This window comes from Lycorma delicatula, chromosome 9 (genome assembly GCF_047948215.1).
Source record: "Lycorma delicatula isolate Av1 chromosome 9, ASM4794821v1, whole genome shotgun sequence".
Lineage (NCBI taxonomy): Eukaryota > Metazoa > Arthropoda > Insecta > Hemiptera > Fulgoridae > Lycorma > Lycorma delicatula.
The window spans coordinates 6,630,074-6,656,356 of NC_134463.1; the positions used below are offsets into that span (position 1 = coordinate 6,630,074).

General features: G+C 28.7%; 1 protein-coding gene across 1 annotated transcript in view; it reads right to left on the bottom strand.

Moving 5' to 3' along the window:
- The window catches only part of Wdr81 (WD repeat domain 81), a 91,128-nt gene that overhangs the window by 14,570 nt on the left and 50,275 nt on the right, over window positions 1–26,283 (bottom strand). The window contains exons 17-23 of the mRNA XM_075374748.1: window positions 25,857–26,128; window positions 18,305–18,572; window positions 16,227–16,402; window positions 14,754–14,995; window positions 8,154–8,265; window positions 4,920–5,097; window positions 2,759–2,874 (exon numbers count right to left, since the gene is read on the bottom strand). Of these exons, the coding sequence (XP_075230863.1) occupies window positions 2,759–2,874; window positions 4,920–5,097; window positions 8,154–8,265; window positions 14,754–14,995; window positions 16,227–16,402; window positions 18,305–18,572; window positions 25,857–26,128 (1,364 nt within the window). The remainder of the gene's footprint in view (window positions 1–2,758; window positions 2,875–4,919; window positions 5,098–8,153; window positions 8,266–14,753; window positions 14,996–16,226; window positions 16,403–18,304; window positions 18,573–25,856; window positions 26,129–26,283) is intronic.

The following is a 26,283-nucleotide window of genomic DNA, read 5'->3' on the forward strand; positions in this document are numbered from 1 at the left end:
GGACATCGCAAGAGGTCTGAGTAAAAAAGATAAGGTAGAAAATGTAGAAGAAGAATGGGAGAATGTTAAAAAGGAAATTCTTAAATCAGCAGAAGCAAACTTAGGTGGAATAAAGAGAACCGGTAGAAAAACTTGGGTTTCAGACGATATATTGCAGCTGATGGATGAACGTAGAAAATATAAGAATGCTAGTGATGAAGAAAGTAAAAGGAACTATCGGAAATTAAGAAATGCTATAAACAGGAAGTGCAAACTGGTGAAAGAAGAGTGGATTAAAGAAAAGTGTTCAGAAGTGGAAAGAGAAATGAACATTGGTAAAATAGACGGAGCATACAGGAAAGTTAAGGAAAATTTTGGGGTACATAAATTAAAATCTAATTATGTGTTAAACAAAGATGGTACACCAATATATAATACGAAAGGTAAAGTCGATAGATGGGTGGAATATATTGAAGAGTTATACGGAGGAAATGAATTAGAAAATGGTGTTATAGAGGAAGAAGAGGAAGTTGAGGAGGATGAAATGGGAGAAACAATACTGAGATCTGAATTTAAGAGAGCATTAAAAGATTTAAATGGCAGAAAGGCTCCTGGAATAGACGGAATACCTGTAGAATTACTGCGCAGTGCAGGTGAGGAAGCGATTGATAGATTATACAAACTGGTGTGCAATATTTATGAAAAAGGGGAATTTCCGTTAAAAAAAAGTGTTATAGTCATGATACCAAAGAAAGCAGATAAATGTGAAGAATACAGAACAATTAGTTTAACTAGTCATGCATCAAAAATCTTAACTAGAATTTTATACAGAAGAATTGAGAGGAGAGTGGAAGAAGTGTTAGGAGAAGACCAATTTGGTTTCAGGAAAAATATAGGGACAAGGGAAGCAATTTTAGGCCTCAGATTAATAGTAGAAGGAAGATTAAAGAAAAACAAACCAACATACTTGGCGTTTATAGACCTAGAAAAGGCTTTCGATAACGTAGATTGGAATAAAATGTTCAGCATTTTAAAAAAATTAGGGTTCAAATACAAAGATAGAAGAACAATTGCTAACATGTACAGGAACCAAACAGCAACAATAACAATTGAAGAACATAAGAAAGAAGCCCTAATAAGAAAGGGAGTCCGACAAGGATGTTCCCTATCTCCGTTACTTTTTAATCTTTACATGGAACTAGCAGTTAATGATGTTAAAGAACAATTTAGATTCGGAGTAACAGTACAAGGTGAAAAGATAAAGATGCTACGATTTGCTGATGATATAGTAATTCTAGCCGAGAGTAAAAAGGATTTAGAAGAAACAATGAATGGCATAGATGAAGTCCTACGCAAGAACTATCGCATGAAAATAAACAAGAACAAAACAAAAGTAATGAAATGTAGTAGAAATAACAAAGATGGACCGCTGAATGTGAAAATAGGAGGAGAAAAGATTATGGAGGTAGAAGAATTTTGTTATTTGGGAAGTAAAATTACTAAAGATGGACGAAGCAGGAGCGATATAAAATGCCGAATAGCACAAGCTAAACGAGCCTTCAGTAAGAAATATAATCTGTTTACATCAAAAATTAATTTCAAAAGATTTTTGAAAGTGTATGTTTGGAGTGTCGCTTTATATGGAAGTGAAACTTGGACAATCGGAGTATCTGAGAAGAAAAGATTAGAAGCTTTTGAAATGCGGTGCTATAGGAGAATGTTAAAAATCAGATGGGTGGATAAAGTGACAAATGAAGAGGTATTGCGGCAAATAGATGAAGAAAGAAGCATTTGGAAAAATATAGTTAAAAGAAGAGACAGACTTATAGGCCACATACTAAGGCATCCTGGAATAGTCGCTTTAATATTGGAAGGACAGGTAGAAGGGAAAAATTGTGTAGGCAGGCCACGTTTGGAGTATGTAAAACAAATTGTTGGGGATGTAGGATGTAGAGGGTATACTGAAATGAAACGACTAGCACTAGATAGGGAATCTTGGAGAGGTGCTTCAAACCAGTCAGATGACTGAAGACAAAAAAAAAAAACTGCATTAATAAGTTAAATTTAAAATTAAAACTGAGGATATTCTAAGAATTAAAAGACGTCTCTCCATAGCGAGTTCTTTTGATGATTCATTAACCTGAATAAAGTGTTTTATTGAACCATTTCAACATACATTAAAAATTAACACTTTATTTATAGAAAAATTTAACTATAATTATCAAAATAAGTTAATACATTTTTTAAAAATCCATTCTGAAGACGCATAAATTTTCAAAAGTACTCAACAAAAAATTAATAAGTGAAAAATACTTTTTAGTAATACTTTTAAAAATATTTAATACTTTGTAGAAATACTACAAATACTTTTTAGAAAAGTACATACAATTTTATTTGTTTTATAAAACAAATAAGTATGTGTTTATTTGTAAAGTATTTGTTTTATTTTATTAAAACAAATACTTTTAATAAAATAATTCTGTTATTTTATAATTATACAGGCTTTTAACTCATGCACACAAGGCGAACTAGTTTTTATGAAAATCTAACATGGAGTATGGCATATCCCCTCTATCTCATGGTAATGTTAAATACAGATGGGAAATTTTTGTAATAATAGTGACAGCCTTTTTTCTCTAATAAATACTTCCTGTTAATTTCATGCTTACAATACCTTATAAACTGTATTTTACTGATTTATCTAACTTTTCACATAAATCAATAATCAAAAAATATAATTACTATAAAATTAAAAGTTTCTTTGTTAACAAAATATTACCTGTAGATCTATTCTATTTCCAACAACCATTACATTTGTTCCAAAACTTCCAACACCTCCTTCTACATGATCATCTGACAATGACGGTTCAGAAATATATGGTATCTCCATTGGATCTGAAAATTTTAAGACTTAAATATGAAAAATAATTTCATAAAGAATCAGTTCCCAAATTATTTCCCCTTTCCTCCTGAATCAACCAGTATATACAGTAAGTCAATAACCCAACACAGAAATATTTTCATTACAATACATGCAATTTAAAAATTCTATTCAATACTAACTACTTAGTAGCTCTGCAACTATTTTAATTGAATTATTTGCAAAAAAAATGAGGCTTAGAAATCATTTAAAAATCAAACATTTAAGTTTTTAAAAATTTCTTGACTCAAAACTGTAAGTGGTTTTTTTTGACAGTTTTAAGAATAATTTGAATAAAAATCAATAGTGAACATCACAAAAAGTCTGTGATAAATTTTTTTATCACACCACGTTTATACAATCAAAACTAATGAAAGAAAATGATTTCAAAATTATGAAAAGTAATGAAGCCATAGAATTTTATGACCAAGTTTAAACTAATATTAAAAAAAAAATCATAAAAATACTAAATTACTTGAAAGAATATTTAGAAAACTTAATTTTATGTAAACTTATTTTCATTATTACTACTTTTTTCATAATGGACATTTAATATTCATGTATTTGGGACTATCACAATGTTTTTGTTAAATAATGAATGAAAAGTACTTCTTGGTTGCTTAACAAACAGTAATATGAGGGCTTTTCAAAACGTAATGAAAATAGTGTGACCTTGAGGGAAAATGTGTTGCAAAGGGAGGTAATACTGCATACCATCGTGTAGCCCATTCTTTTAGCCAACTATAACGACCAGTTTCAAGTCGTTTGGTGCAGTTAGTGGACATATGTGGCAATTCCCATAACGTGTGTTAGATATTCGCCTACCATGTTCAGCATGAATAAAAAATTAGAGCAATGTTGTAATGTGAAATTTTTAGTGAAGCTCAGGAAAAAACCAAAATGATGCGTATGAATTATTAACTATGGTGTATAGAGAAGATGTTACGAACCAGGTGACCTACAAGTGGTATAAAGCTTTCAAGGAGGGTAGAGAGAGCATCGCCGATGAGCCATACCAAGTGATGAGGCACACAAGGGGGTCTCACACCAAGGTTGTAAAAAATACAGCTGTCGCTATCATCCGCGAAGAATGATGAATTACCATTAGGGAGCTCGCTGCATGTCTGGACATTTCAGTTGGGAGCACATTTTCAATTTGCATGTTGATTTGGCCATGTAACACGTGTCTTGTAGATTGGTGCCACACCTGTTCACACCAGATCAAATGCAACATCATGTCTCCATGTGTCAAGAGCTGTTACCGTGGTTTGGTGGTGAAGCAAATGAAGAAATGAATCGATTCATAACCATAGGTGAATCTTGGATGTATCACTATGATCTGGAACTGAAAAAACAAAGTACTCAATGGAAAAAGGCATAGTCACCACCTCTGAAAAAAGCAAAGATGAGTCACAGCACCAGTAAAGTTATGATGATAATCTTCTTCAATTCTGAAAGTTTTTCGTACCAACATGCTGTCCCTCAAGGCCAATGGTCACGGCAGATTACAAATGGTTTTAATCATGATGTTGCGTCATTTTAAAAAAAAACGGCCTCACAAGAACATTAACAAAATTTTACTGCATCATGACAATGCGTGGCCCCATGTTGCTCACACTGTAGTTGATTTCTTGAATGTTCGTGGGATCGCAACTATACCCCACCCATCATACAGTCCAGATTTGGTCCCTTGTGACTTCTGGCTGTTCCCCGAAGTCAAGTTTACACTCAGGGGACAAAAATTCAAGACCAATCACAAGGTTATCAAAGCTGTGGAGGCCACAAGGAGCTCAAGATAGTCTGGCATTCATATTTAAAGTGCCAGTAATGGTGGGAAAAGCGTTTAGAACCGAGGGGGGGGTTACTTTGAAAAAGAGCATGTAGATTTGGAAGAATGAATAAATACTTTTTCCTGTAGGGTGTTTTTATTATTACTTTTTGAACAGCCTCTGTACAATTGAAAACTACTAAATACATAATTATAATACTACTGAATATTCTGACACAATTTTATTGATACCTGGTACAGGTTGCCCAAGAAGTTCTTGTTCCTTCTTGTACTGTTCACAAAGTTCCCTTATTAAATCATAATTTTTTAATGTCTGTTCCATAAAAGTTTCCCCAAAAAAATTTGCAAATAAAGTAAAAGATACGTGCGCTAATTCTGGACTTAATACAACTTTTAGTTCATCAAATGCCTGCAAAAGAAACAACAGTAAAAATTAAAAAAAAAAAAACAAAAAAATTTATTTTTTACATAAATAGTAATTGCCTTTATTACAACCTTTAAAACATATACGAATTAATAAGAAATTTGTAAACATAATAAGTGTTTAAAAAAGAAAACAACCTCAATAGTCTATTAGAACAATAATCTTTTGTTCATAATATAAATTTCAAAAACATTAAGATTATGTTTACTTTCAATTTCACTATAAATATAAAAAATTATTTTCTCTAACCAAGACTGAAGTTCTTATCCATTCATGGAAAGAAGGAGATATATTGCAAAATTATGACATTATCATTTTTATTTCATACTTAACTTGAAAAATTCATCATAATACAGAAAGAGAAAATAGAAACTAACATTTGTCTTTTTTAAATAAAAATTAACTGTATAAAATTTATAGAGGGATTAAAAGAAACCTAATCTTCAACTGGAATTTTGGGGAGGGTTTAATGATTTAAATTTTTCAAACATGCCACTGTTGGTATATAAAACTAGTTATAATATGAAAATAAAATAAAAATCATTCTTACCAACAATTCATATTATGTCTCCAGTACTTTCGGTCATTCGACCATCCTCAGGAGAGAATTTTTTTTTCTAATTTAAAACAATAAAATTAAATATAATATGAAAATAAAATAAAAATCATTCTTACCAACAATTCATATTATGTCTCCAGTACTTTCGGTCATTCGACCATCCTCAGGAGAGAATTTTTTTTTCTAATTTAAAACAATAAAATTAAAACATGCAAATTAAATAATTATAAAATATTAAAATCATAACAACTGGTAGTCATTGTATAAAAGTAATTACATCCATTACATAATAGTGCCCCCTGAAAATCATAACAAATCCATTATCAAATCATAACAACTGAGACTAATAACATCGTAACAGATAAAATTACTTTCATACAATGACTACCAGTTGTTATGATTTTAATCATTTATAATTTTTTAATTTTAATGTTTTAAATTATAATAAAGTATTTTCTCTCCTGAGGATGGTCGAATGACTGAAAGTACTAGAGACATAATATAAATTGTTGGCAAGGTTGAATTTTATTTTATTTTTATATTATAACTAGCTTTGATTATATCGCATATAATCATATAATATTATATCACATAAGCTTGAAAAAGCTTGTGTGTGGGATATAATGTGGAGAAGAATTTTGTAACACATGAAATATGTCATGTCTGACTGAGATTCGAACCCTGGACCTCCACTCTGTTGAGACAGTACCACTTTGCCACTGAGTTCAGCAATGATCAAAGCTAAAAATGGCTGCTAGGATTGACTAATCTTTTACGACTTAGAAATAAGGATAAAGAAAAGTCATGTTGAACATTGGTATAAAGAAATCAAATTTTTACAGGAATAAAACAATTTCATTAAAATAAAATTATAATTCATAATACAAAACTTGAAAACTACTGAGCAAAAATTGTAAAACCTAAAAATAAGTATTCAAAATATTCTGAGCAAATCAATGATAGGGATCCATTATTATTATTATTATTTGTTACTTTATTTGATACATTGTGTGAATAATAAAAAATCATCTATTAAACTACAATTCACCAATACTTACAAATTTTGTTTCATAAATTTTATTTTTTATGAAGCCAAAAGATTACAAATCTAAAGATCCAGATGGTAATTCAATTGTACTCCTTTTTCCAATAAAGTTTTGGAGAAAATTTCAGTGAAATTTCTTACTGCAGATAAAGCTTGATTTTGGAATATTTCAAAGTAACTTGCAGATCAAGTTTCAAGCTATTACAAAAGAAAATCTATCAATTTATTTCTTTCTTTTCTTTTTTTGTAACTATGCATGACATTTTATCTTTCACCACAGATTTTTATCAGAACAATAATGGCTCCTTTACTACGTCATAGTATTATTTGCTATAAATGCTACCGTGTTAGAAAAATCAATAACGTTTTAAAAATTGAAAATTCAAATCAACCTTCATCATCATAATTTTGGTGCTTTACTATATGATCAAAATCACCTTCATCACTTCCCATCTGGTACTATAAAACGCTTACATGTGATCACTTGAAGTAAATGATGTATGGCATCTTTAATCATGTTATGGGAAGTCATTACTTAATTATAATAGGAAGTCTTAAGATTTTCAATAAAAAACTAAAAAAATATCTAATTTAACAAATTAATCTACAGTTGAATAATTAGAAGGTTTAATATTACTTGTTTCCTAAAATCATTAATACTGTAATGATGTGAGGAACTGTTGCAAATTAAAATATAATTAATTTTAAAAAACTATCATCTCAAAGGTACTTAAGAGCTGATATATTTTGGCAGCTTAATATTGATTATGACCTTAATATAAGCACAACCATTTTCATTCTTTTCCAAACTCAACAAACTAATTTTTAAAGAAAGAAATATCTACAATCAGATTTGGTCATTGAATTCATCATTAAATTACAACTGATCACATGAATCATTTGGTATTTTAAATATTAAAATTAGTATTACAGAAAACACTACCACTCACCCAACCTCTATAGGGAGGTAGCTCCCCATTTTTCATTTGGAGGTTCCAGATTTCAATCCCGATCAGGCAACATGCTGAAAATTTCCAAACTTCATTTCCTCTAACAGATTAACTTCAGGAAGGAAGGACATTTGAACATAAGAATACCATCAAATTCCAGTTAACACTGGATAAAAACAAAAGAAAAAGAATAATGGTGAAACTCAGAAATTATAACTGGCCTTTTTTTTTTTAATTTTTTTTGAAAAATATTCCTAAAATTCAACAGCCTTCCTGAATGGAGGAGAAATTTACAAACAGTTTTGATACTGAATTTACTTAACGGTAAATAAAATTATGAATTTTACTGTTGTCTGTAATTATAGAACTTTCTACTTTGCTTATAGACCCTTAAGGCCCCTGGTATTTTTTCTTTTTTTGTCATATTAACTGTTATGATCATTAGCTACTAAAAACACAACCTACTTTTATTATTACAATATCTAACCTTAGTTTTATTATTCTCAGGTTCAGTTGCCGGCGATGATGATTGTGGTGGGGAACATGAATCAGTAGAATCATATTCTCTAATTCTAGATGTATTATCTTTTTCCATACCCCTAAAAAACAAAAAAATAAAAACAATAGATAAATAATAAAATCAACAAATAGAGCAATATTTCACAACACTATTAACAATGAAAATAATCTATTTTTAAGATTTAAGCTTAAAGTTGAATTATTATTATTATTATTATTACACAGAAGAAGGGTAACTATTTTAAATATGAAATTAAAAAATGTTATTACAGAATTTTAATGAAAAAAATATGTATATCTCATAATTCCAGCAACCATCTGTAAATAGGTTCCATCAGATGCCAAAACAAATATTACAAACAAATTAGTGCACTGCACCCAATCTACTGTATAATTTAGATTAACATACATATTTCCAATAATTTTCAGGTAATAAACAAGGATTGGTAACCAAGTTCATGCCTGGAGAAGCAAAAGTGACAAAAGAAATTTCTAAAAAAATTGCATAGAAATCAGTCTATAAGTTTATGATATATATCACTTAACAATTCTCTGTTTCAATGGAAATTACCAATTTTAAACAACTTTAAAAAGGTGAACACAAGATAACAGACACACTACATCCTGATACTGGATTTACAATTGGCATTGTGTTAAATCTAGATTGAAGTTTTCTATTTAATCTTAATGAAATTGGTTAACTTTTAAAGAATTTCTTGTTGACAGCAAATTTTAAATCAAAATAAGTAACCAGGACAATATTTTAATTAAGGTAATTACCAAAAAAATTATAATTAAGACAAAATAATAGTTGATTAGAATAATTAGAAAAGACACTCAAGTCAACAAAGAAACACCCACCTTTTTGTTTAGGGTTATAAACAAGATTTAAAATATTTATGCTTGTGCAGAAGAAATAAATACCAATATTTTAATATCATAATCATATAATTCTGTCATATGAGGGCTACTTAATTATTAAAGTCAGAAAATAAGGGATCAAAATAATATAAAATGTACATTTACTTACCAAATTGACAGTAGTGTTTAAAATATTTTTTTTTCAATTAACTGGATTGAAAGTAACCCACTTCATTGTTATTACTTTTTTAAAATAATTACAGGGTGATCATTTGAAAAGTTACCACATTTATTATTCAACAGCCATCAGTCCCATTGCATTTCTGTTTGCCGGCATGTATACCATTCTCAAGGGTAACCTTTTTAAAATTATTTTCAAAGGGGTGGAACCCACCCTCTCTGCAACATCTACCCCAACTCAAAAATCTTAAATGGCAATAGTAACATTTAATTACATTAATTGACAAGCCAAAAAAAAATGAATTCTGGTGAAAAGAAAATTAAAATCCACCACCCCTACACTCAGTAGGTTTGAAAAATCATTTCGGGTAGAACTTTTTTTAAATTTCAGTCCCAACAAAAATAACTATAAAATTGCATGATATTACTTCTTAAACCATTTGAAATAATCATAATCTGTTAAAATTATTTTTTAGATTAACAGCACAAATTTCTCCTATAAATGTTCTCTAAATTTTCAAGGGTTGAAAACTTATTTTTTTTAAATGAGACGATGTAGCTTGTGGCATGTAATTGTAAGGCCCTTTGAATGACAAGTAATCTGGTAGAAATAAAATAAAAATTTGTTCACTGGTATTGAAGTTATGATTAAAAATGTGTTTTTTTAGGTTATGTTGAGATACAGTGTTACCACTGAAATATAGAAATACTGGAATAGGCACTAGCGTTAGAAATCCGTGCCAACAAAGATAGCTGATTTGGAGATATACCTCTCTTTGTCTACAGTCCGTTCAAAAAGTTTGTGACGATCTCTCTCATCACAAATCACAAGTTATCTTTCATAATTCAAGTTATTGTAGAAAGTTTTTATAAAAACATTTGTATGATACAATGATTAACTCAACATTTATTTAATATTAATAAGCATTGGAATTTTTCTATTAATTAAACAGAATTATGAGATTTTATCACTTAATATTAACTACAATTAAGTTTTATGGAATCACTTTCTGAAGGGACGGTACATTAGGTACAATGCGCATGCGCTGCACTGTGCGACAATGAAAACTATACCTCTAAATCTATCTGTCTCACGTTCGTTTTCCGCTCACGTTGGACATAGACAGTGCCCATTCCAGTATTTCAATATTTCAGTGAGTGTTACTGACCCAAAGCATTAAGTCTGAAATTGTTCATTCTTCTTAAAAATACGGGTTTTAGGTTTCTCCAAAATTGAAAAAACATACCAGAAAACACAGCATTATAACACCAGTTAAACATACAAAAAACCAATATAAGGTACCTATTTCTTTGCTGGCAACATGTTGAAAAATTGATTACCAGATAAACTTAATGATTAAATAAAAACTAATTCATAAATTAATAATTTTTTGTTAATAAAAAAATAAAGCTTAAATCATTCATTAGTTAATTTTGTTATGAAGTTTTTTAACAACAGCAGTCCTTAAGAAATAATAAATGAAACACATTTTTTTTACCTCAATAAAATAAAAGTATCAATTTTTAAATCATTTGTTCAAAATGATTCCCATTTTCCTGTAAACAATAATAAAGTCTTAATTGAAATTCACATCTTACTTTTATTAGTTATATCCCTACATGCTCTTATAATTCTATTTTTCTACTCTTGTATGTTAGCACGAATTTCTTTATAAATTATGGATTTTAAATGACCCCACAAAAAACGTCCAGTGGTGTAAGATATGCAGATCTTGCCAGCCACTCAACTGTTCCTCTTTTACCTATCCAATGCCCAGGAAACATTCGGTCCAACCATTGTTGAACTGAAAGTGAACAGTAAGCAGGTGCTCCATCTTGCTGAAAGTGAAGCATGTCCTTGTTAAGTAACGTCTCCATTGTCATCTAACTGATTTTCTAAGACATGGACTATTAGTGGGTGAATAACTTCATCCAGCAACTGCAAATATTTTTCACCTGCCAAATTCCCATTGATAAACATGGGACCAATCATATTTATGTTATCATATTAGCATAAATATGGTCTCATATTTATTATGTTATCACCATAAATACCAGCCCATACATTTATTTATTCAGGATGCTGCATGTTTCCAACATTGAAAAAATGAGTATTTACATCGCTCCAATATCGGCAGTTATGTTTATTAACAAAACCATTTAGAAAGAAGGTGAATTCATCAGAAAAGCAAATATTTTTCATAAACATTGGATTGGCATCTATTAATTGACTCATTTCTTCACAGAATTTAATCCTTCTGTCAACATCATCCTCATTCAGTTCTTGATGCAGTTGAATTTTATATGGAAAAAATTTATTCAATTTTAATGTGGTGAAAACAGAACCATAAGAAACCCCAGTTTAATGGAATATTTTACACATTGAACTCTGAGGATTTGCTACTAGATTTCCCACGCTTTTAACCAAATTTAATTCATCTAAAATTTTTTACCCTGCGTGTTTCTTATTTATGACAGACCCTGTTTCTTGGAATTTTTTTACAAGTTTTACAATGGAAGAATGTGAAACATTTTTTTTGGATGCTCGTTCATAAAACTCTTGGACAGTTCTTCTAGCACATTTATTTTGTTCTCTGAATGTGAAAATTAGTTCAGTTCTTTATTCCACATTGTAAGCAATTTAGCAAGACAAATTTATTAAAGACAAAAAATGAAAGGCCAAATGGTAGAAGAACAATAACATAAATCAAACGCCTATTTTAACTAAAAACACAACAAATTAAATAAAACATGATGATGAAATAAACACAATAAATACTTTTTGCCACTAATTACATACAATATGAAAGAAAACAATTTGCAAAAATTTACCATGGAAACTAAGATCTCAATAATTGGCAGAAAATTATAGCCTGTTATAACAAGGTAATCAATTGTTTAACTTGTTGCTAGCAAAGAAGTACTTATTATTGTTATTTTCATATATTTAACTGATTTTATAATGCTGTGTTTACTGGTATGTTTTTTCAATGCTGGTGAAACCTAAACCCATATTTTTAAGAAGAACAGACGATTTCAGGCCGAATGCATTGGGTCAGTAACACTGTATCCCAACATAACCTAAAAATACACATTTTTAATCATAACTTCAATACCAGTGAACCAATATTTATTTTATTTCTACCAAATTACTTGTCATTCAAAGGGCCTTAAAATTACATGCCACAAGCTACATAGTCTCCTTTAAAAAAAATAAGTTTTCAACCCTTGAAAATTTAGAGAACATTTATAGGAGAAGTTTTGTGCTGTTAATCTAAAAAATAATTTTCACAGATTATGAGATTATGATTATTTCAAATGGTTTAAGAAGTAATATCATGTAATTTTATAGTTATTTTTGTTGGACTGAAATTTAAAAAACTTCTACCCCAAATGATTTTTCAAACCTACTGAGTGAAGGGGTGGTGGATTTTAATTTTCTTTTCACCAGAATTCATTTTTTTTTGGGTTGTCAATTAAGGTAATTTAAATGTTACCATGAAAAATTTTGTTGAAAGGATACAACATAAAAATTAATAATTGTATAAGTACAGTAGCATGCAAATTAATCTGCCACAGGGAATTTCTTGTTTTTCTATATTGTGATATTGTGACTATACTACTAGACCACACCCAATTCTTTTAGTCGTCTGTGTAATATGAGGTTGTTGTTATTTGGTTGTTTGCAATTTTCACATCATAAATAGTTTTTTATGAAACTTTATTTTATTTTTTATTATCAAATTATATTTCTTTCTTCAGAGTATCTTTAATATATAATAATGGACATATTCCAAGAAAGCATTAGGAAATTGTTTCTCTGTCTAAGCGTACCAGTATCACACAATGACAAATAGATTCTGATTGAGGTGTTGGACTGCAGACAGTGAATCCTATTTTAAAACAATTTACAGAAACTGGCTCCTCTTTACCTCAAAGGAAAGGCAAATGTAGCTGTAAAAAAAGCTACTCCAACACAGGAATAGTTATTAATGAGAAAAAGTAAACCTGATCCAAAACTATTTGCTGTGGACTTAAATCAAGAATTAGCAGCCTGTGGAACAGATTTACATGTGACAACTGTTAGACGACACTAACTTCTTGCAACTAGACAGAAAGTTCTTTGGCCAGCTTTTAAACCAGAAATTTGAAAAAAAGGTTCTTGTGGGCCAAATCACATAACTGGACCAAACAAATGTTTTGTTTTCTGACAAGCCACATTTTTATATTCAGGGGCAAAAGGTTCCATATGTTAGAAAAGTATCAAATGAAAATACATCACAGGCTTATATCCAACAATCAAACATCCCCAGAAAAAATATTTTGGGATTGTTTCACATTTGAAAGCCTTGTTCATTACTTCCAGTAGATAGTATATTGAAAAGTGATGAATATATCAAAATTCTGAAGAAGAGTTGTGACACAAATTCTCACGAGGCCACTGAGTGTTCCAACAAGAATTGGAGTCACGCCATACTGCCAAAAAAGTAGAAAAAGTTTTTGAAGAATGAAAAATTAAAGTGCTTCCTTGGCCAGACACCTCCCCAGACTTAAATCCAATTGAAAATCTTTGGATAGTAATAAAAAAACTCTCAAATGTATGGTATGGTTTCATGATGAAGAAATAAAAAAAAATGTGTAGTAAACGTGTTAAACTGATGACAAATCCCATACGTGAAGCAATTAAGAATAAAAAAGCAAATATTAATTACTAGATATTAAAAAATTGTACAGGTATATTTTTTTTCTAAATAAAGTTACTTTTTATTAAATAAATCTGTTATGGATTAATTTGCACACTATTGTAGCTAAATTTCAATTTTTGGGTGTTATATTATAATACTATCTAAAAATATTTGATTTATAGAAAAGAAAATCAGCAAATGAGTGCCTAAAATGTTAATATAACACACTCACTAATATTAAGATCTCAAACCAGAAGCTAAAACACATTAAGTACAATTATGACGTGAAAATCGAATCGTGGGTAGATGCATAGGATGTTGAATTTATCAACATACAAATTTCATCCCTTAGGTACACATAATGAAATTCTGCACATGAAGCATTTCCAAAAAAAGTTTTTTTTTATTTATTAAAAAATCATCGCTTAATTTAACATTTAGCTTAAAACACTCATGGAGAACAGATCAATCTTCCTGTTTATTTAATCAAAATCACATTCTTCACAATTGAACATACAACAAAATAAATAATATTGATAATCATTACAAAATGCCATTTTCATTCACCATCTTCAAGTAAATAGGAACATCACCACACTATTACGACAAGCAAAATAGTAAAACACTAATTTTCAAAAAAAAATTACACCTTTATAATTTCAACTGTAATTAAAATACAAACTGTGAAACGTGCAATTATTTTCATTTCACTACATTACTATACTATGGTTAAATAGATGTTTCTTCTACTGTAATATGAAAAAATTAAAACTAGCAAAATAAAAAAAAACTCTTCTTCTATAGGAATAACAATAAATACAAATAAATAATAAAATACAAACCTGTTTGAACTACTACTAGATGTAGGTTGGCCTCGTGCTTTAGAAAATGCAAGAAAGAACCTCTGTACAGTATGTACAAGCAATAACCGATGTTCTATAGATACACGAACAGCAAGAATATATAAGCAATCCAGCAGTTTAACAGCCATTACAAAACGAGCTTGTACGCCTGAAGGATACACTAATCTTATAGACACTAATAGTCTCAGTGAAGGGTGAATTATTGTTTTTAATATCACATCCTGAAAGTAAGTTACAATCAATTAGTTATTTTAAGCAATAATTAAGGATATGAGCAAAGGGAGTTCATTACAAAAGTGGTCATGTTGAGAAAGAATAAAACATAAAATTTTTATTTCTTAGAATTTGTTTTTAATTTTTTCTGTTGATTTTTCAACATGGAAAATATTTAATAAAATTTAGAAGGCTTGATAAATGTATATACTAAATTACCATACTAAGTACTAATAACATAAAATGTTATTAGTAATAATTTAGTGTTATTACTAATAACACTAAAATGTTATTAGTACTACAAGATGTGAATCAAATTACACTTTTGTGTGAGCTATAAAAATTCTCTTCTTCAGTGAATCTGTCCTTTGACAAGTTTAAACTGAACATTTTTCATGGTCCTAACCTTCTTTTCCTAAAGTCTGTAAGCATGATTAAATAAAACACATTTATTTAGATCAGTACATAATTCATTGTATAATGTCCAGATCCGCAATCCTTTATATTATACCTATTACACTAAATTCGCATATGATACTAATCTTTCTTGTTCCTCTTACTCTCTTTTCTTCCAGTGATATTTCATAGAACATAATCTCTACATAGAACATGTCCAATAAGATGCTTTCCTCTTCCTTATCATACTTATTAAATTCTACCCCTTTTTACCCATCTCAGAATTCGCTCATCTTCACATTGTCCAACCACTAAATTTCCCATTCTTATCCAAAAACAGATATCAAAACTATCTAAGTATTTCTCGTTTTTCCTTTTTATCATCCAAAATTTGGATTAAATGTTATCATTCTAACAAAACATTTGGCAAACCTTCCTCAAGATTCAAACTGAATCCTCTGCTATCCCTGAACTGATCATTTTTTAAAAGCTCTTTTCTCATTAAATATTCTGCTTCTTAAACCCTTGAACAAACTGCTGTAATATAAGAATACATGACCAAATTTATCATTTAGAAAATGATAAATAAACCTCAGATGGTAAGCCCTCTTGACATTGTAGAGTGAAACAGAATATTTTTTGGTAAGAAAAATTGTTTTCTTTTCAATAATAAAGCTGCCACTAATTCATTTGACATACAACCAATGATATGCGTAGATAATCAAAACCTATTAAGGTTTTTAATACTTAATTTAATTATTATAAGCTTGTTATTGTTGTATTTTATAATAACAAATTGATCAAGAAACTAAACTGGTGTAATTAAATAAAAGCAAAGATTACCTGAAGAATATCATCAAGAGTAGAATCAGATATGTAAGGCAAAATATGTTTAAACAAAACTAGACATCCAATAAGGCCACCTTCCAAATTAGGTGTTAATTTACGTTTACAAAGTGCAATTAATTCTGCAATATGTGGTAAATACTGCAGTATTATGAACTGTTCACCATAAAGAGCTGGAAAAAAGAAATACAATTCATGCTTAACTGCAGTTAATGTTTAATAATGTAAATTTAAGTATAAAAATGTATAATATTACTATAAATATTAATTAAATGTTAAAAAAAAATTATTTATTTTAAAATAAAATCTTGTATGAAAAAATGACGACTATGGATATAAGCATTAAATTTTGCAAAAGCTAATGAAAAGTCCAGACTTTGAAATACCTTAGTTCATAATAATTCAACTGTACTGAAAAACTTTATATCAATATGAAAAAGAGATGGTCTCACACATTAGTCAATAGTAAACAGTAATTTTTTGGCAATTAAATTCTTAAAAAACACCACTTTACAAGTAAGCTATTCTTTCAGCTTTTTAAGAAAAACCCATTCTACATATTGAAAAATTCCAATGGTCTTTCCTTTATCCACCTCAGTGTGTCCTTCACCTCATCATCTATAATGAAATTAATGTCCTTAATATCCCCTTTATAAATTCAGGAGAAAGTGAAAATCAAAGAGAATCAAATTCACTGAGTATAAATTGTGGATTGGGTTTGAATTTCAACTCCACAATAGCCTTGACAGTAATAAATGATGTGTATGGTCAAACAATATTGTGTTGCAGGTTTATCAGCCCAACAAAGTTTTGAACACAATACATGTTTTAACACCTCAATGCAGCTCATATGTCACAGAAACTGGTCAAACTCTGCAAGACCCATTCTCAATATTACATACATTATACCAGCTGTTGCTGCACAGAATTTAACAACCAACCTATTTTTACAGCAGTTTAACCAATAGTTTTATCACTATAAACAACAATAAATATCATAAGTGCTCAACTATTTAAAATCCAATCACTCCACATTATTTTAAACATACTGACATAGAAGGCATAACTGACACCATGGCAACAACAAATGACAAAAAAAAAGAAGGAAATCAATGAGGTTTGACGTGTTTGAAGTGTGAAAATGTAACTATGAGATGGCAGCACATACTGCTCTGTACTAGGTTTTGTCTTTCCATTATATTTGACTGTTCATTACCTATCAACTGTGCCTAGTACAAAGTTGTAATTTTTTCTAAACAGCTTTCAGATGAGGAACAAGCTTTTTAATACCCTACGAGATTGGGATGTTTCCAAATAAACTTCCATTACAACATGGAATGTTATTTTGAATGGTCTCTAATGTAAGAAATCCACTCTGCATCACATCACAATGAATACCTTTATTATGTTGCTAAAAATGTATTCTTTGTTTTCTTATATACAATTTTTAATTTTTTCTGGAACCTACATTACATACAATTTAAGATGCAGTTTTTAAACAAAAAAAAAATCTATATATCATACACAATGAAATATCTATAACAATACTAATAATGAAGTGTCAGTTTTCTTAAACTTTTTACATTCATGCAGATCATTGCCTGCACATTATTATCATTTTTACTTCTCTTTGATAGACATTGGTATAATGTTTATTAAACTCATGATGTCATTGTCTCTCCTTTATTTAATCCATAAATTTCAATCAATTCACAATGAATTTCAGCACCATTTTGGATTGGGAGATCAAATCATAAATTTGACTTTATTGAAAGGAATGTTTATTTTCACTACAATCATTACCTGCTGTCATGAGAAAGGAAATTGACACAAAATGTTGATTTTTGTTTTGTATTTATGCTATCATGCTTAATAAGAGGACAGATATACATTATTATATTCTGTCATCATTATTATTATTATTATATTAAAGTGTTGACTACAAAAGAAAAAATATTGAATGCTATTAATTAAATCAGAATTATAAATTGAATATTATACAAAACTGTCTGCATATTATGTAATTTTCATAAAAATGTTTTTGCCTAGATATTACATATTATTAATAAACACACCTGCAATTGATGAAAGACATTCCAAAACTTGAACAGAAGATTCATCGGCAACGATGTGAGAAAATGGAGCTGATAAACTAGCAGCAGAAGAACGACCACTCAAAATGACAGTTGGGACAGGACTAAGATTATCAGCTCCCATATAACATAATGCCAGCATACGCAGTAAATTACGTGACAGATATCGTGCAGTTAATACTGGACCGAGACGATGAGCAAGCCACACCACAGACTCTCCACTCACCTCTGACACCTCACGCATATACAACTGGGCACATTACAAACTATAGTCTTACACTATAGTCATATTATTACTATTGTTATATAAATATATAAATTGTAATCAATGAATCTTAATCACCAATTCTACAAACTCAAACACCTAAATTATTAAAACACACAAGCAATTAAATAACATCACAAAAAATCATATACAGATATTCTAATGTTTATCATCAGTACATGAAATGTTATTTTTTTAAAAATCATAAAAAAATGTTTAAAGAACTAGTATCAGTTTTTTAACTAGTCTTTAAAACAAATAAAACAATCAATACATGTTACCATCAAATATTGGGTCGTTTATATATTATTAAACACAACATGCATGAATTGTAAAATGGTAAATATTAGAAATGACTGTATAAGAACTGTATCATTACACAATAAAAAGGGAATTCTTCTAGGAGAATTATAACAAAATATTATAGAAATATGTAATGTAAAGACTAAAAGGGATACTGTTTATCAAAATACCTCAATTATAATAATTATTTTTGAGTATTCAGGTAATCAAATGCATTTTTTTAATTGTTTTAAATATTCCACAATTTATTATTTACTTACATAAATTACACTGATCATTAGTTAATCAGTCCTTACAGCATTACGCATCTGAACTAAACTTATATAAAACAAATTAAAACTTATATTTTTTATTATATTTAACTTCAGTGATTCATGGAATTGTGGATAACAGCTATAACCTCCAAAAATGTTAATCTCCAATTGTGTAATTATGGTGTTATTACTTTTAATATGTTTAAACGATAAAATGGTTAACTATATGAAATGTACTAAGATAAATCCACATATATTTTTAATTGTACAATTAAAGTGTAATATCATAAATACAACTTTTAATGAATTTTTCTATTCATCAATAACTTTCATCCATTTTAAATTATATAATGGTAGTTCAAACAGGTTTAAATAGAAATTAAAATGCTGTTAATTGAATAAATATGGATGTCTTACTTAAAAGAATAATTCACAAGTAAATATTTTATATGTTCATTATTTTTATTTAAGTACCAATGATTTATAGTATTCTGAGAAATGAAGACGAATGCTGAATATATCAAGGTTGCCAGAAAACAATTAAATTTACTTGCTGAGGATGTGACACAATATATGACAGCCTTCTTTCAAACAATATGAACATTCCAAAAGAAGAATAAGTAAACACAAATAATTCTTTTTAATACACAAAAATAAATTAAAAAATATTTTAAAAATAAAAGGAAATATTCTGGGTGGTCTTTTTGCAGTTCTTATTCAACTTCTTTTTTACTGATGTAGTTTTCATGACATACATTTTGAGCTGGTTAGGAAAGACCACTAACTAAAAGAGCTGAGTAAAAATTCCAAGGTTCTAGAAAACTTGGAAAAATGGGAAGTATAAATACCCACAGCAATATTTAATAAACCTGTTCCTGTAAAACACTGAATTTAATCAAAACTAAATGCTTTTCTATTACACGTTTTAGAATTTGTTAGAGGGTAACATCACAGCTGTCAGTACTACATAAAAAGAAAGTTCTGAAAAAATGTAGGCTCATTTATATTTAGGATCTTTTCTTATATTTAGAAAGCAAATCTTTTTCCCCCTCTTTCAAAATGTTAACATTTCATTATACACAGTAACAAAAAATAGTATGTTGTATTCTTCATTTGTATTCATCTTTAGATCATTGAGAAATGTAAAATTTTGTAATACTACAAAATATATAGCATTATTCAAACATATTAAAGATTAACATGTTTGTTTCTTTCAAAAATATCTAAAAATGCTCTTCTCCTACTTTTAAACTCATAATACAAAAGTAAACAAGTTAAAATTGATTTATCCTATAACTTTTTTGTATTTTTTCCAGACATTAATGAAACTTATTAGAAAAAATGCATTAAAATATTATTAAGATATTAACATCTGCACATTTATGTATTTTTACAAAATCCAAGTATTACAGCTTAAAAAATTAAGCAGGAAGAGTCAATAATATCATTCGTGAGAGTAGTACAGGATAATCTCTTACATATCAAATTTATTAATATGATTGTTTGGTATAACAGTCATTTTTTATAGCATTATCAAATTTTGTTATAATAAACTTTTGACTATTATGAAAGACAAATAAACTTCTCTCTCAATATTTATGAAAAACAAAATGTAGCAAAGCATAATGATCTAACAATTAAAAGAATAAACCAATTAAATGATTTTCTTCTTCACAGGTTTTCATTATCTGATAAAAAGCTGTTCATTCTCCTTGAAGTAAATGGAACACACTGCCTACTCCAAAATTATTATCACCTAATAAATACATGGAGCTTCTTGTGAAATCCTACTGCAAGTATCAAAGTAAGAAGAATTCTATTACTTTGTTTAGAACTCTCATCTATTTAAGTGAAATTCAACATATGTGTTCATTTTGTTACTAAGGTATAAAACAAACCCTACTTCATTGCCTGAACATAGATTTAAATGAAAAGTTATTTCATGATAAACAGTTCATTTTGTTTTGTTTTTGTGATACAATTTAGCTAATAAAAATGTTTGCTATAGTTTTTTTAATTTTTACCAAAACATGACAGAAAAAGTATATATTTACAAATAACATCTACATTAAAACATACAGAAAAAAGATATATGCATTATTGATAAAAGTCATTCAAGTCTAACATTTTCTCACTAGATTCGTAACAATAATTTTAATAACTCATTCATTAGAGTAAATTATAAGATTTTCAAGTAACTCAAATAATAATAGCTTTTTAACCCATTTTAGAATTTATATACATATTATTTACATTTTTTTTACCTCTGTAAACAAAGTCCAGTATGGGAGTACTGGTTTTGAAATTTCCATCAGGAAATATCAATATAAATAAAATTCTTCATTGCTTCAATACTTGAATGCAAGTATTCAAGAAACTTCAACCTCAATAATAGTAGTAGGCTTTCAGTTCATTTGCTGCAGTCTTTGACTACCCTCACTCCCATGTCTAACAAAAAAAAAGGTGTCCTTTCACTTTTTAAAAAATGCTCCTTCCCAACCACTATTACCATTACACTTTGTAAAAAGAATAACTAGTAATGCCAGCAGATACTAATCCATTTGTTTTCTTTCATTTTGATAGTAATGAATTGTTTTTAAGTACTCATGGTTATAAATGTAAACAATATGAACAGCATACTATTAGAAGCTTTAAGCATGGTATTATAATCATAAATTAATTTTCTAGTGAAAAAATACTTTTATTTTACTGTATCCAACTTCTGAAATAAAAAATTTGACTTAGTTCATCTGTAAATTTTGCCAATGTATGCAGACCTTTGTACAGATTTTAGGCACAGCATAGCTCATAGATGTATATAAAATTATACACAGTTCAAAATAAATTTATTTTCCAAACAAGGCAGTTTTACAATCTCAACATTCACTAACAAGGTGGCATACAACAACACTTTGCCACGCACTATGCTATCTTTATAGAAGACAACCTATTTTTTGTACTTGCAAGGGCAAAATTGACATAATTCATATCAAATATTTAAAATGTGATAAAATAAAGAAAAAATACATTTAAAAAATCAGTGGAATGAGAGATGATATGAGAAAGAAGGCAGTAAAAATATCACACTTATATTACATATAGCCATAAATTTTTAGGAGGATCATTTTGGCTGACCCGTCTATTCCCAGTAGTAATTTTTTCTAGCCAGTTTTGTTTTGATGCATAAAACTGCATCAATGGCGGAATAGCTCAAGATTTTTATGCATTGTGATACATTCAAAAACATTACAATTTTCATAAATTCACTGAAAATTATCAGTATGCTACCTGCATCTTATTTTAGTTATGATTTTTTAATTCCTTTATCATTAAATTTCAAAATCTCTGAAAAAACAGATATTCTTTACCATTAATATAAGCTCTAGTAGTATACTAGATCCATCCTTAATCCATAATCTATTATATTCATGTGACTTTCACTGACTATATACAGTGTTCTGCATTCTGATCAGCTCATTGTAACTGAAACACTTTTAATCTCACAATGTAATATTTCACAGTATTTAATTGAATAATATAAAATTTCTTACATACATATGCGCATGCATGCGTGTGTGTGTAGAGTGATTTACAAAGTTTTATTCCCACATTCCTAGGAGTAATTTTATGCAAAATATCAACATAAACATAAATCCAGAAATTCTTTTTTTTGAGATAGGATTAGCATTTTGCCTTTTTTGTGATGCAAAGGTAAAGTAACAAAATATTAAAATTCTTCAGACATAATTAAGGGACAAAGATAGATATTGATTTTTTATCTAAAAAATTAAAACAAAGCAAATGGGTTGCAGAACTATGTATTTAATAGTTTTCCAGTAAATTTTATAAGTTCAGCTAAATTAACTTTGTTTAGTGATAATTAACAGATAATACTTTTGTAAAAAGTTGAAGAAAAATTAATTGGAAGAAAATTTATGTAAATAGAAAACAAATAATTAGCTTAACAAGTCTTATTTTTACTTAAAGAAAAAGGCCAAAATCTGGGAGAAATGTTGAGATTCTAAACTAAATAAAAAACAAAGCCTGTTAAGTTATCTATAGTTTTTGTGATAATTAACATGTTATCAATTTTCCTAATGTTTGAAAACAAACCCTACTTTTTTTTAATAAAAAAATCTGGTTTTATAAACTTTTACTCAAGAAATATTGAAACCATTAAGATGAATCAATACTTTTGGAAGTTTTGTAATGGGGCATTTATTAAAACAGAAAAAAGATGTAAACAAAAGCAATTAACTCCAAAAACAGACATAAAGCCTTTATAGAATACTACAACCATTATATGTTTTAATCAATAGAAATACTTCTCATTCTAATTTACATTATTTTTTTTAAATTCATCAGAGATCAGGAAATACTAAAAAAAGAATTACAATTCATTGAAGTCAAACAATACTTACATAATTAGAGCAAGGCAGTCATTTATTAATGGCTTAATAATACAGATGCCTAGAACAAGCATGTGGATAATAACCTAGACTCCTTCTGTATACTTCAATATAGTGAGGGCATGGAACCAAACATTTTAATACTTCTCCTTCTCCCTCTGGTAATATTTACATCAACTCATTTCCTTACTCATAACTATCCACATCTCACAATCTAGTCACAATTCAGTTGAACGCATAGATTTCTTTAATCACTTTTGCTTATTTTTTAATTCTGACAATTTTTAATTTTCACTAGTGTTTATATAATTAACTGATGTAAATTTGGATCTGTAATTGGTACATCAACTTTTTGTTCAGATTTACCATAATGATTTGAATATTTAGTAAATTCACACTCACATGAACAAGTATTTTAATTGGGCTGTAATCAAACATTAGTATTCACTTAGGTTTTGTAAATGTATGCAATAAAATGAAACAATAAGAAAGAAAATTTATAAAAAGACAACTTAAGTAAAGAAACAATATTTTGAAAAATACATATATTGGTATATGCACCAGTGTTTAGAATATCTCAGACTGTACTGAAACAATATTTGTTTCAATTTTAAGCAGAAAAAATTACCAGAAACTAACAGATTACATATTTACAAAAAAAGTGTTTCCTAGTAAGGGACTAAAAGTGGAGAATTCTTAAATAGCAATATCCTTTAAGTTTAAAAAGAGATACATTAATTGGGTATGTTGTTCCTGAGTGAGCCTACTTAAGTGTTAAAGATATTACGAGGGATATCTCTAAAGCAAAACTGCTGGGAAATTTCTCTCCCTAAGGTTGGCGAACCTGTCTCTTTCATGGCCACAATGGTAATGTATACATTGTATTGTTTGTAGGTTGTCGCATTATAGTATCTTTGATTATGTGTGAGTTATTACATTACACAATGAATAGAGAAATCAATGTTGCTGCTGACTGTGAAATACATGGAGTCATACGTTTTTTAAATCATCAAAATGATAGCCAGCTGAAATTCATAGGCAGTTGGTTGCTGTGTATGGTGATAATGTAATGAATGAAAGAAATGTCCAAAAATGGTGTGAAAGGTTTAGAAATAACAGAATTAATGTGTATGATGAAGAACAATTCAGGAGGCCCTTGATAATCACCGGTAAAAAATCATTAATCTCATCAATAGCTTTAATGGGCTTTGTATGATAAACAATCCATGATTATTTTGAACAATTTCTATCTGTCTGAGATTGTCAATGATGGTAAAATGGAATCTATGACCCTGCTAGTTGTTTCTATCTCTTGAAAATATTAATGAATCAGATTCTTCTAATAAAAGTGAGCCAAATTTCAATCTAGCTAGGTTTAGGGTAGTTGCAATAGAAAAACACAGTCTAGTGGTTTGGTTCAGTACCCAAACATAAGTGCTGATTAATAAATATTCCATAATCATTACTTTCTGGCTACCAGAAACTAGTAAGAGAGCCGAACAAGACTATACCTCTTTAATTTTTTTTAAAGATTAGTAATTAGCTTGATAGCTGTGGAAAGTAGTATGTTTGCTTTAGAAATAATTTTAAAAAAAAATTAAAAACCTGTCTATGTCCTGGATGTACCTGGAACTCATGAAATGATGTAACCAGAATTGAAACCTTTTTTGTTGTTACTGTTAATATGAGCTTAGATCCAAAGGCCGAATTACAAAACTAATTTTGAATATCATGGTTTTGTAAAACCTGCCGAAGAAAGCTGATCTATACTAGATTTCAAACAGCATTAAACATCAAAAAAAATTTAAGATTTATTAATGTAATGTAACCTTCATTTCATTCATCTCTATCGTCTTCTAACCTATTTTACACTTGAACATAGCAACTTTTAAATCTAATTTTAATAATAAAATGGTAACTAATAATGAATTAGTAAGGTTCCTAGGAGCAGTCTCTATGTCTATGCTATTTGGTGACTGAGAAGGGAGAGGTGAAAAAAATTAGGTTAACTAATTTCTAATTTATGTAAGTATACTATTTTCATGTCATATTAATTTTAAAATTACATAAAAGATTGAAGAAAAAACACTCCAAAATTACTTACGGTAGGTAACTTACTTGGAAAGGGTTAGACTTGACTTGGATGGTAGACCTTTAATCTTCTATAATGCTCTTCAAAATGAAATTCACATTTTAAGTTGATATTGATGGTAATTCCCAATTAGAAAATAACAACTACTTGTTAACTACAGATTAAAACAATGCATTCTTAATATTTATGCAAAACTAAATTTAATAATTACCTTTGCATTTTCAAAAGCCGGTTTGCCAAATTTATCATCATATTGAATTGATGAAGAAAATGAATCTTCACTTTTACGTCTTTTCCAGTGTTCTTCGCCATCACATGGTATATTAATTATAGGTGAACGAACAGTAGTAGCTGAAGTATGTTCATCTAATGCATCATCTGACTGATCATCTAAAGCAAGTTGATCCAGAAGAAGATTTTTTAATTTTTTTGATCCTGATTCTTTTTCAGCTGGACTTTCTTCAGTGTCCAAAACAAACACCTCTAAAAATAAGCAGAAAAAATGCAGTAAACTGCATAATTTTTAATGAATTTGGTAACAAATATTTTACAAATCATTGGTTATACTAGTTATATCCTGTACAACCTGTTGTTATTTTGTAGTATTGCAAAATTTATAGATTAATTACTTTTAATTA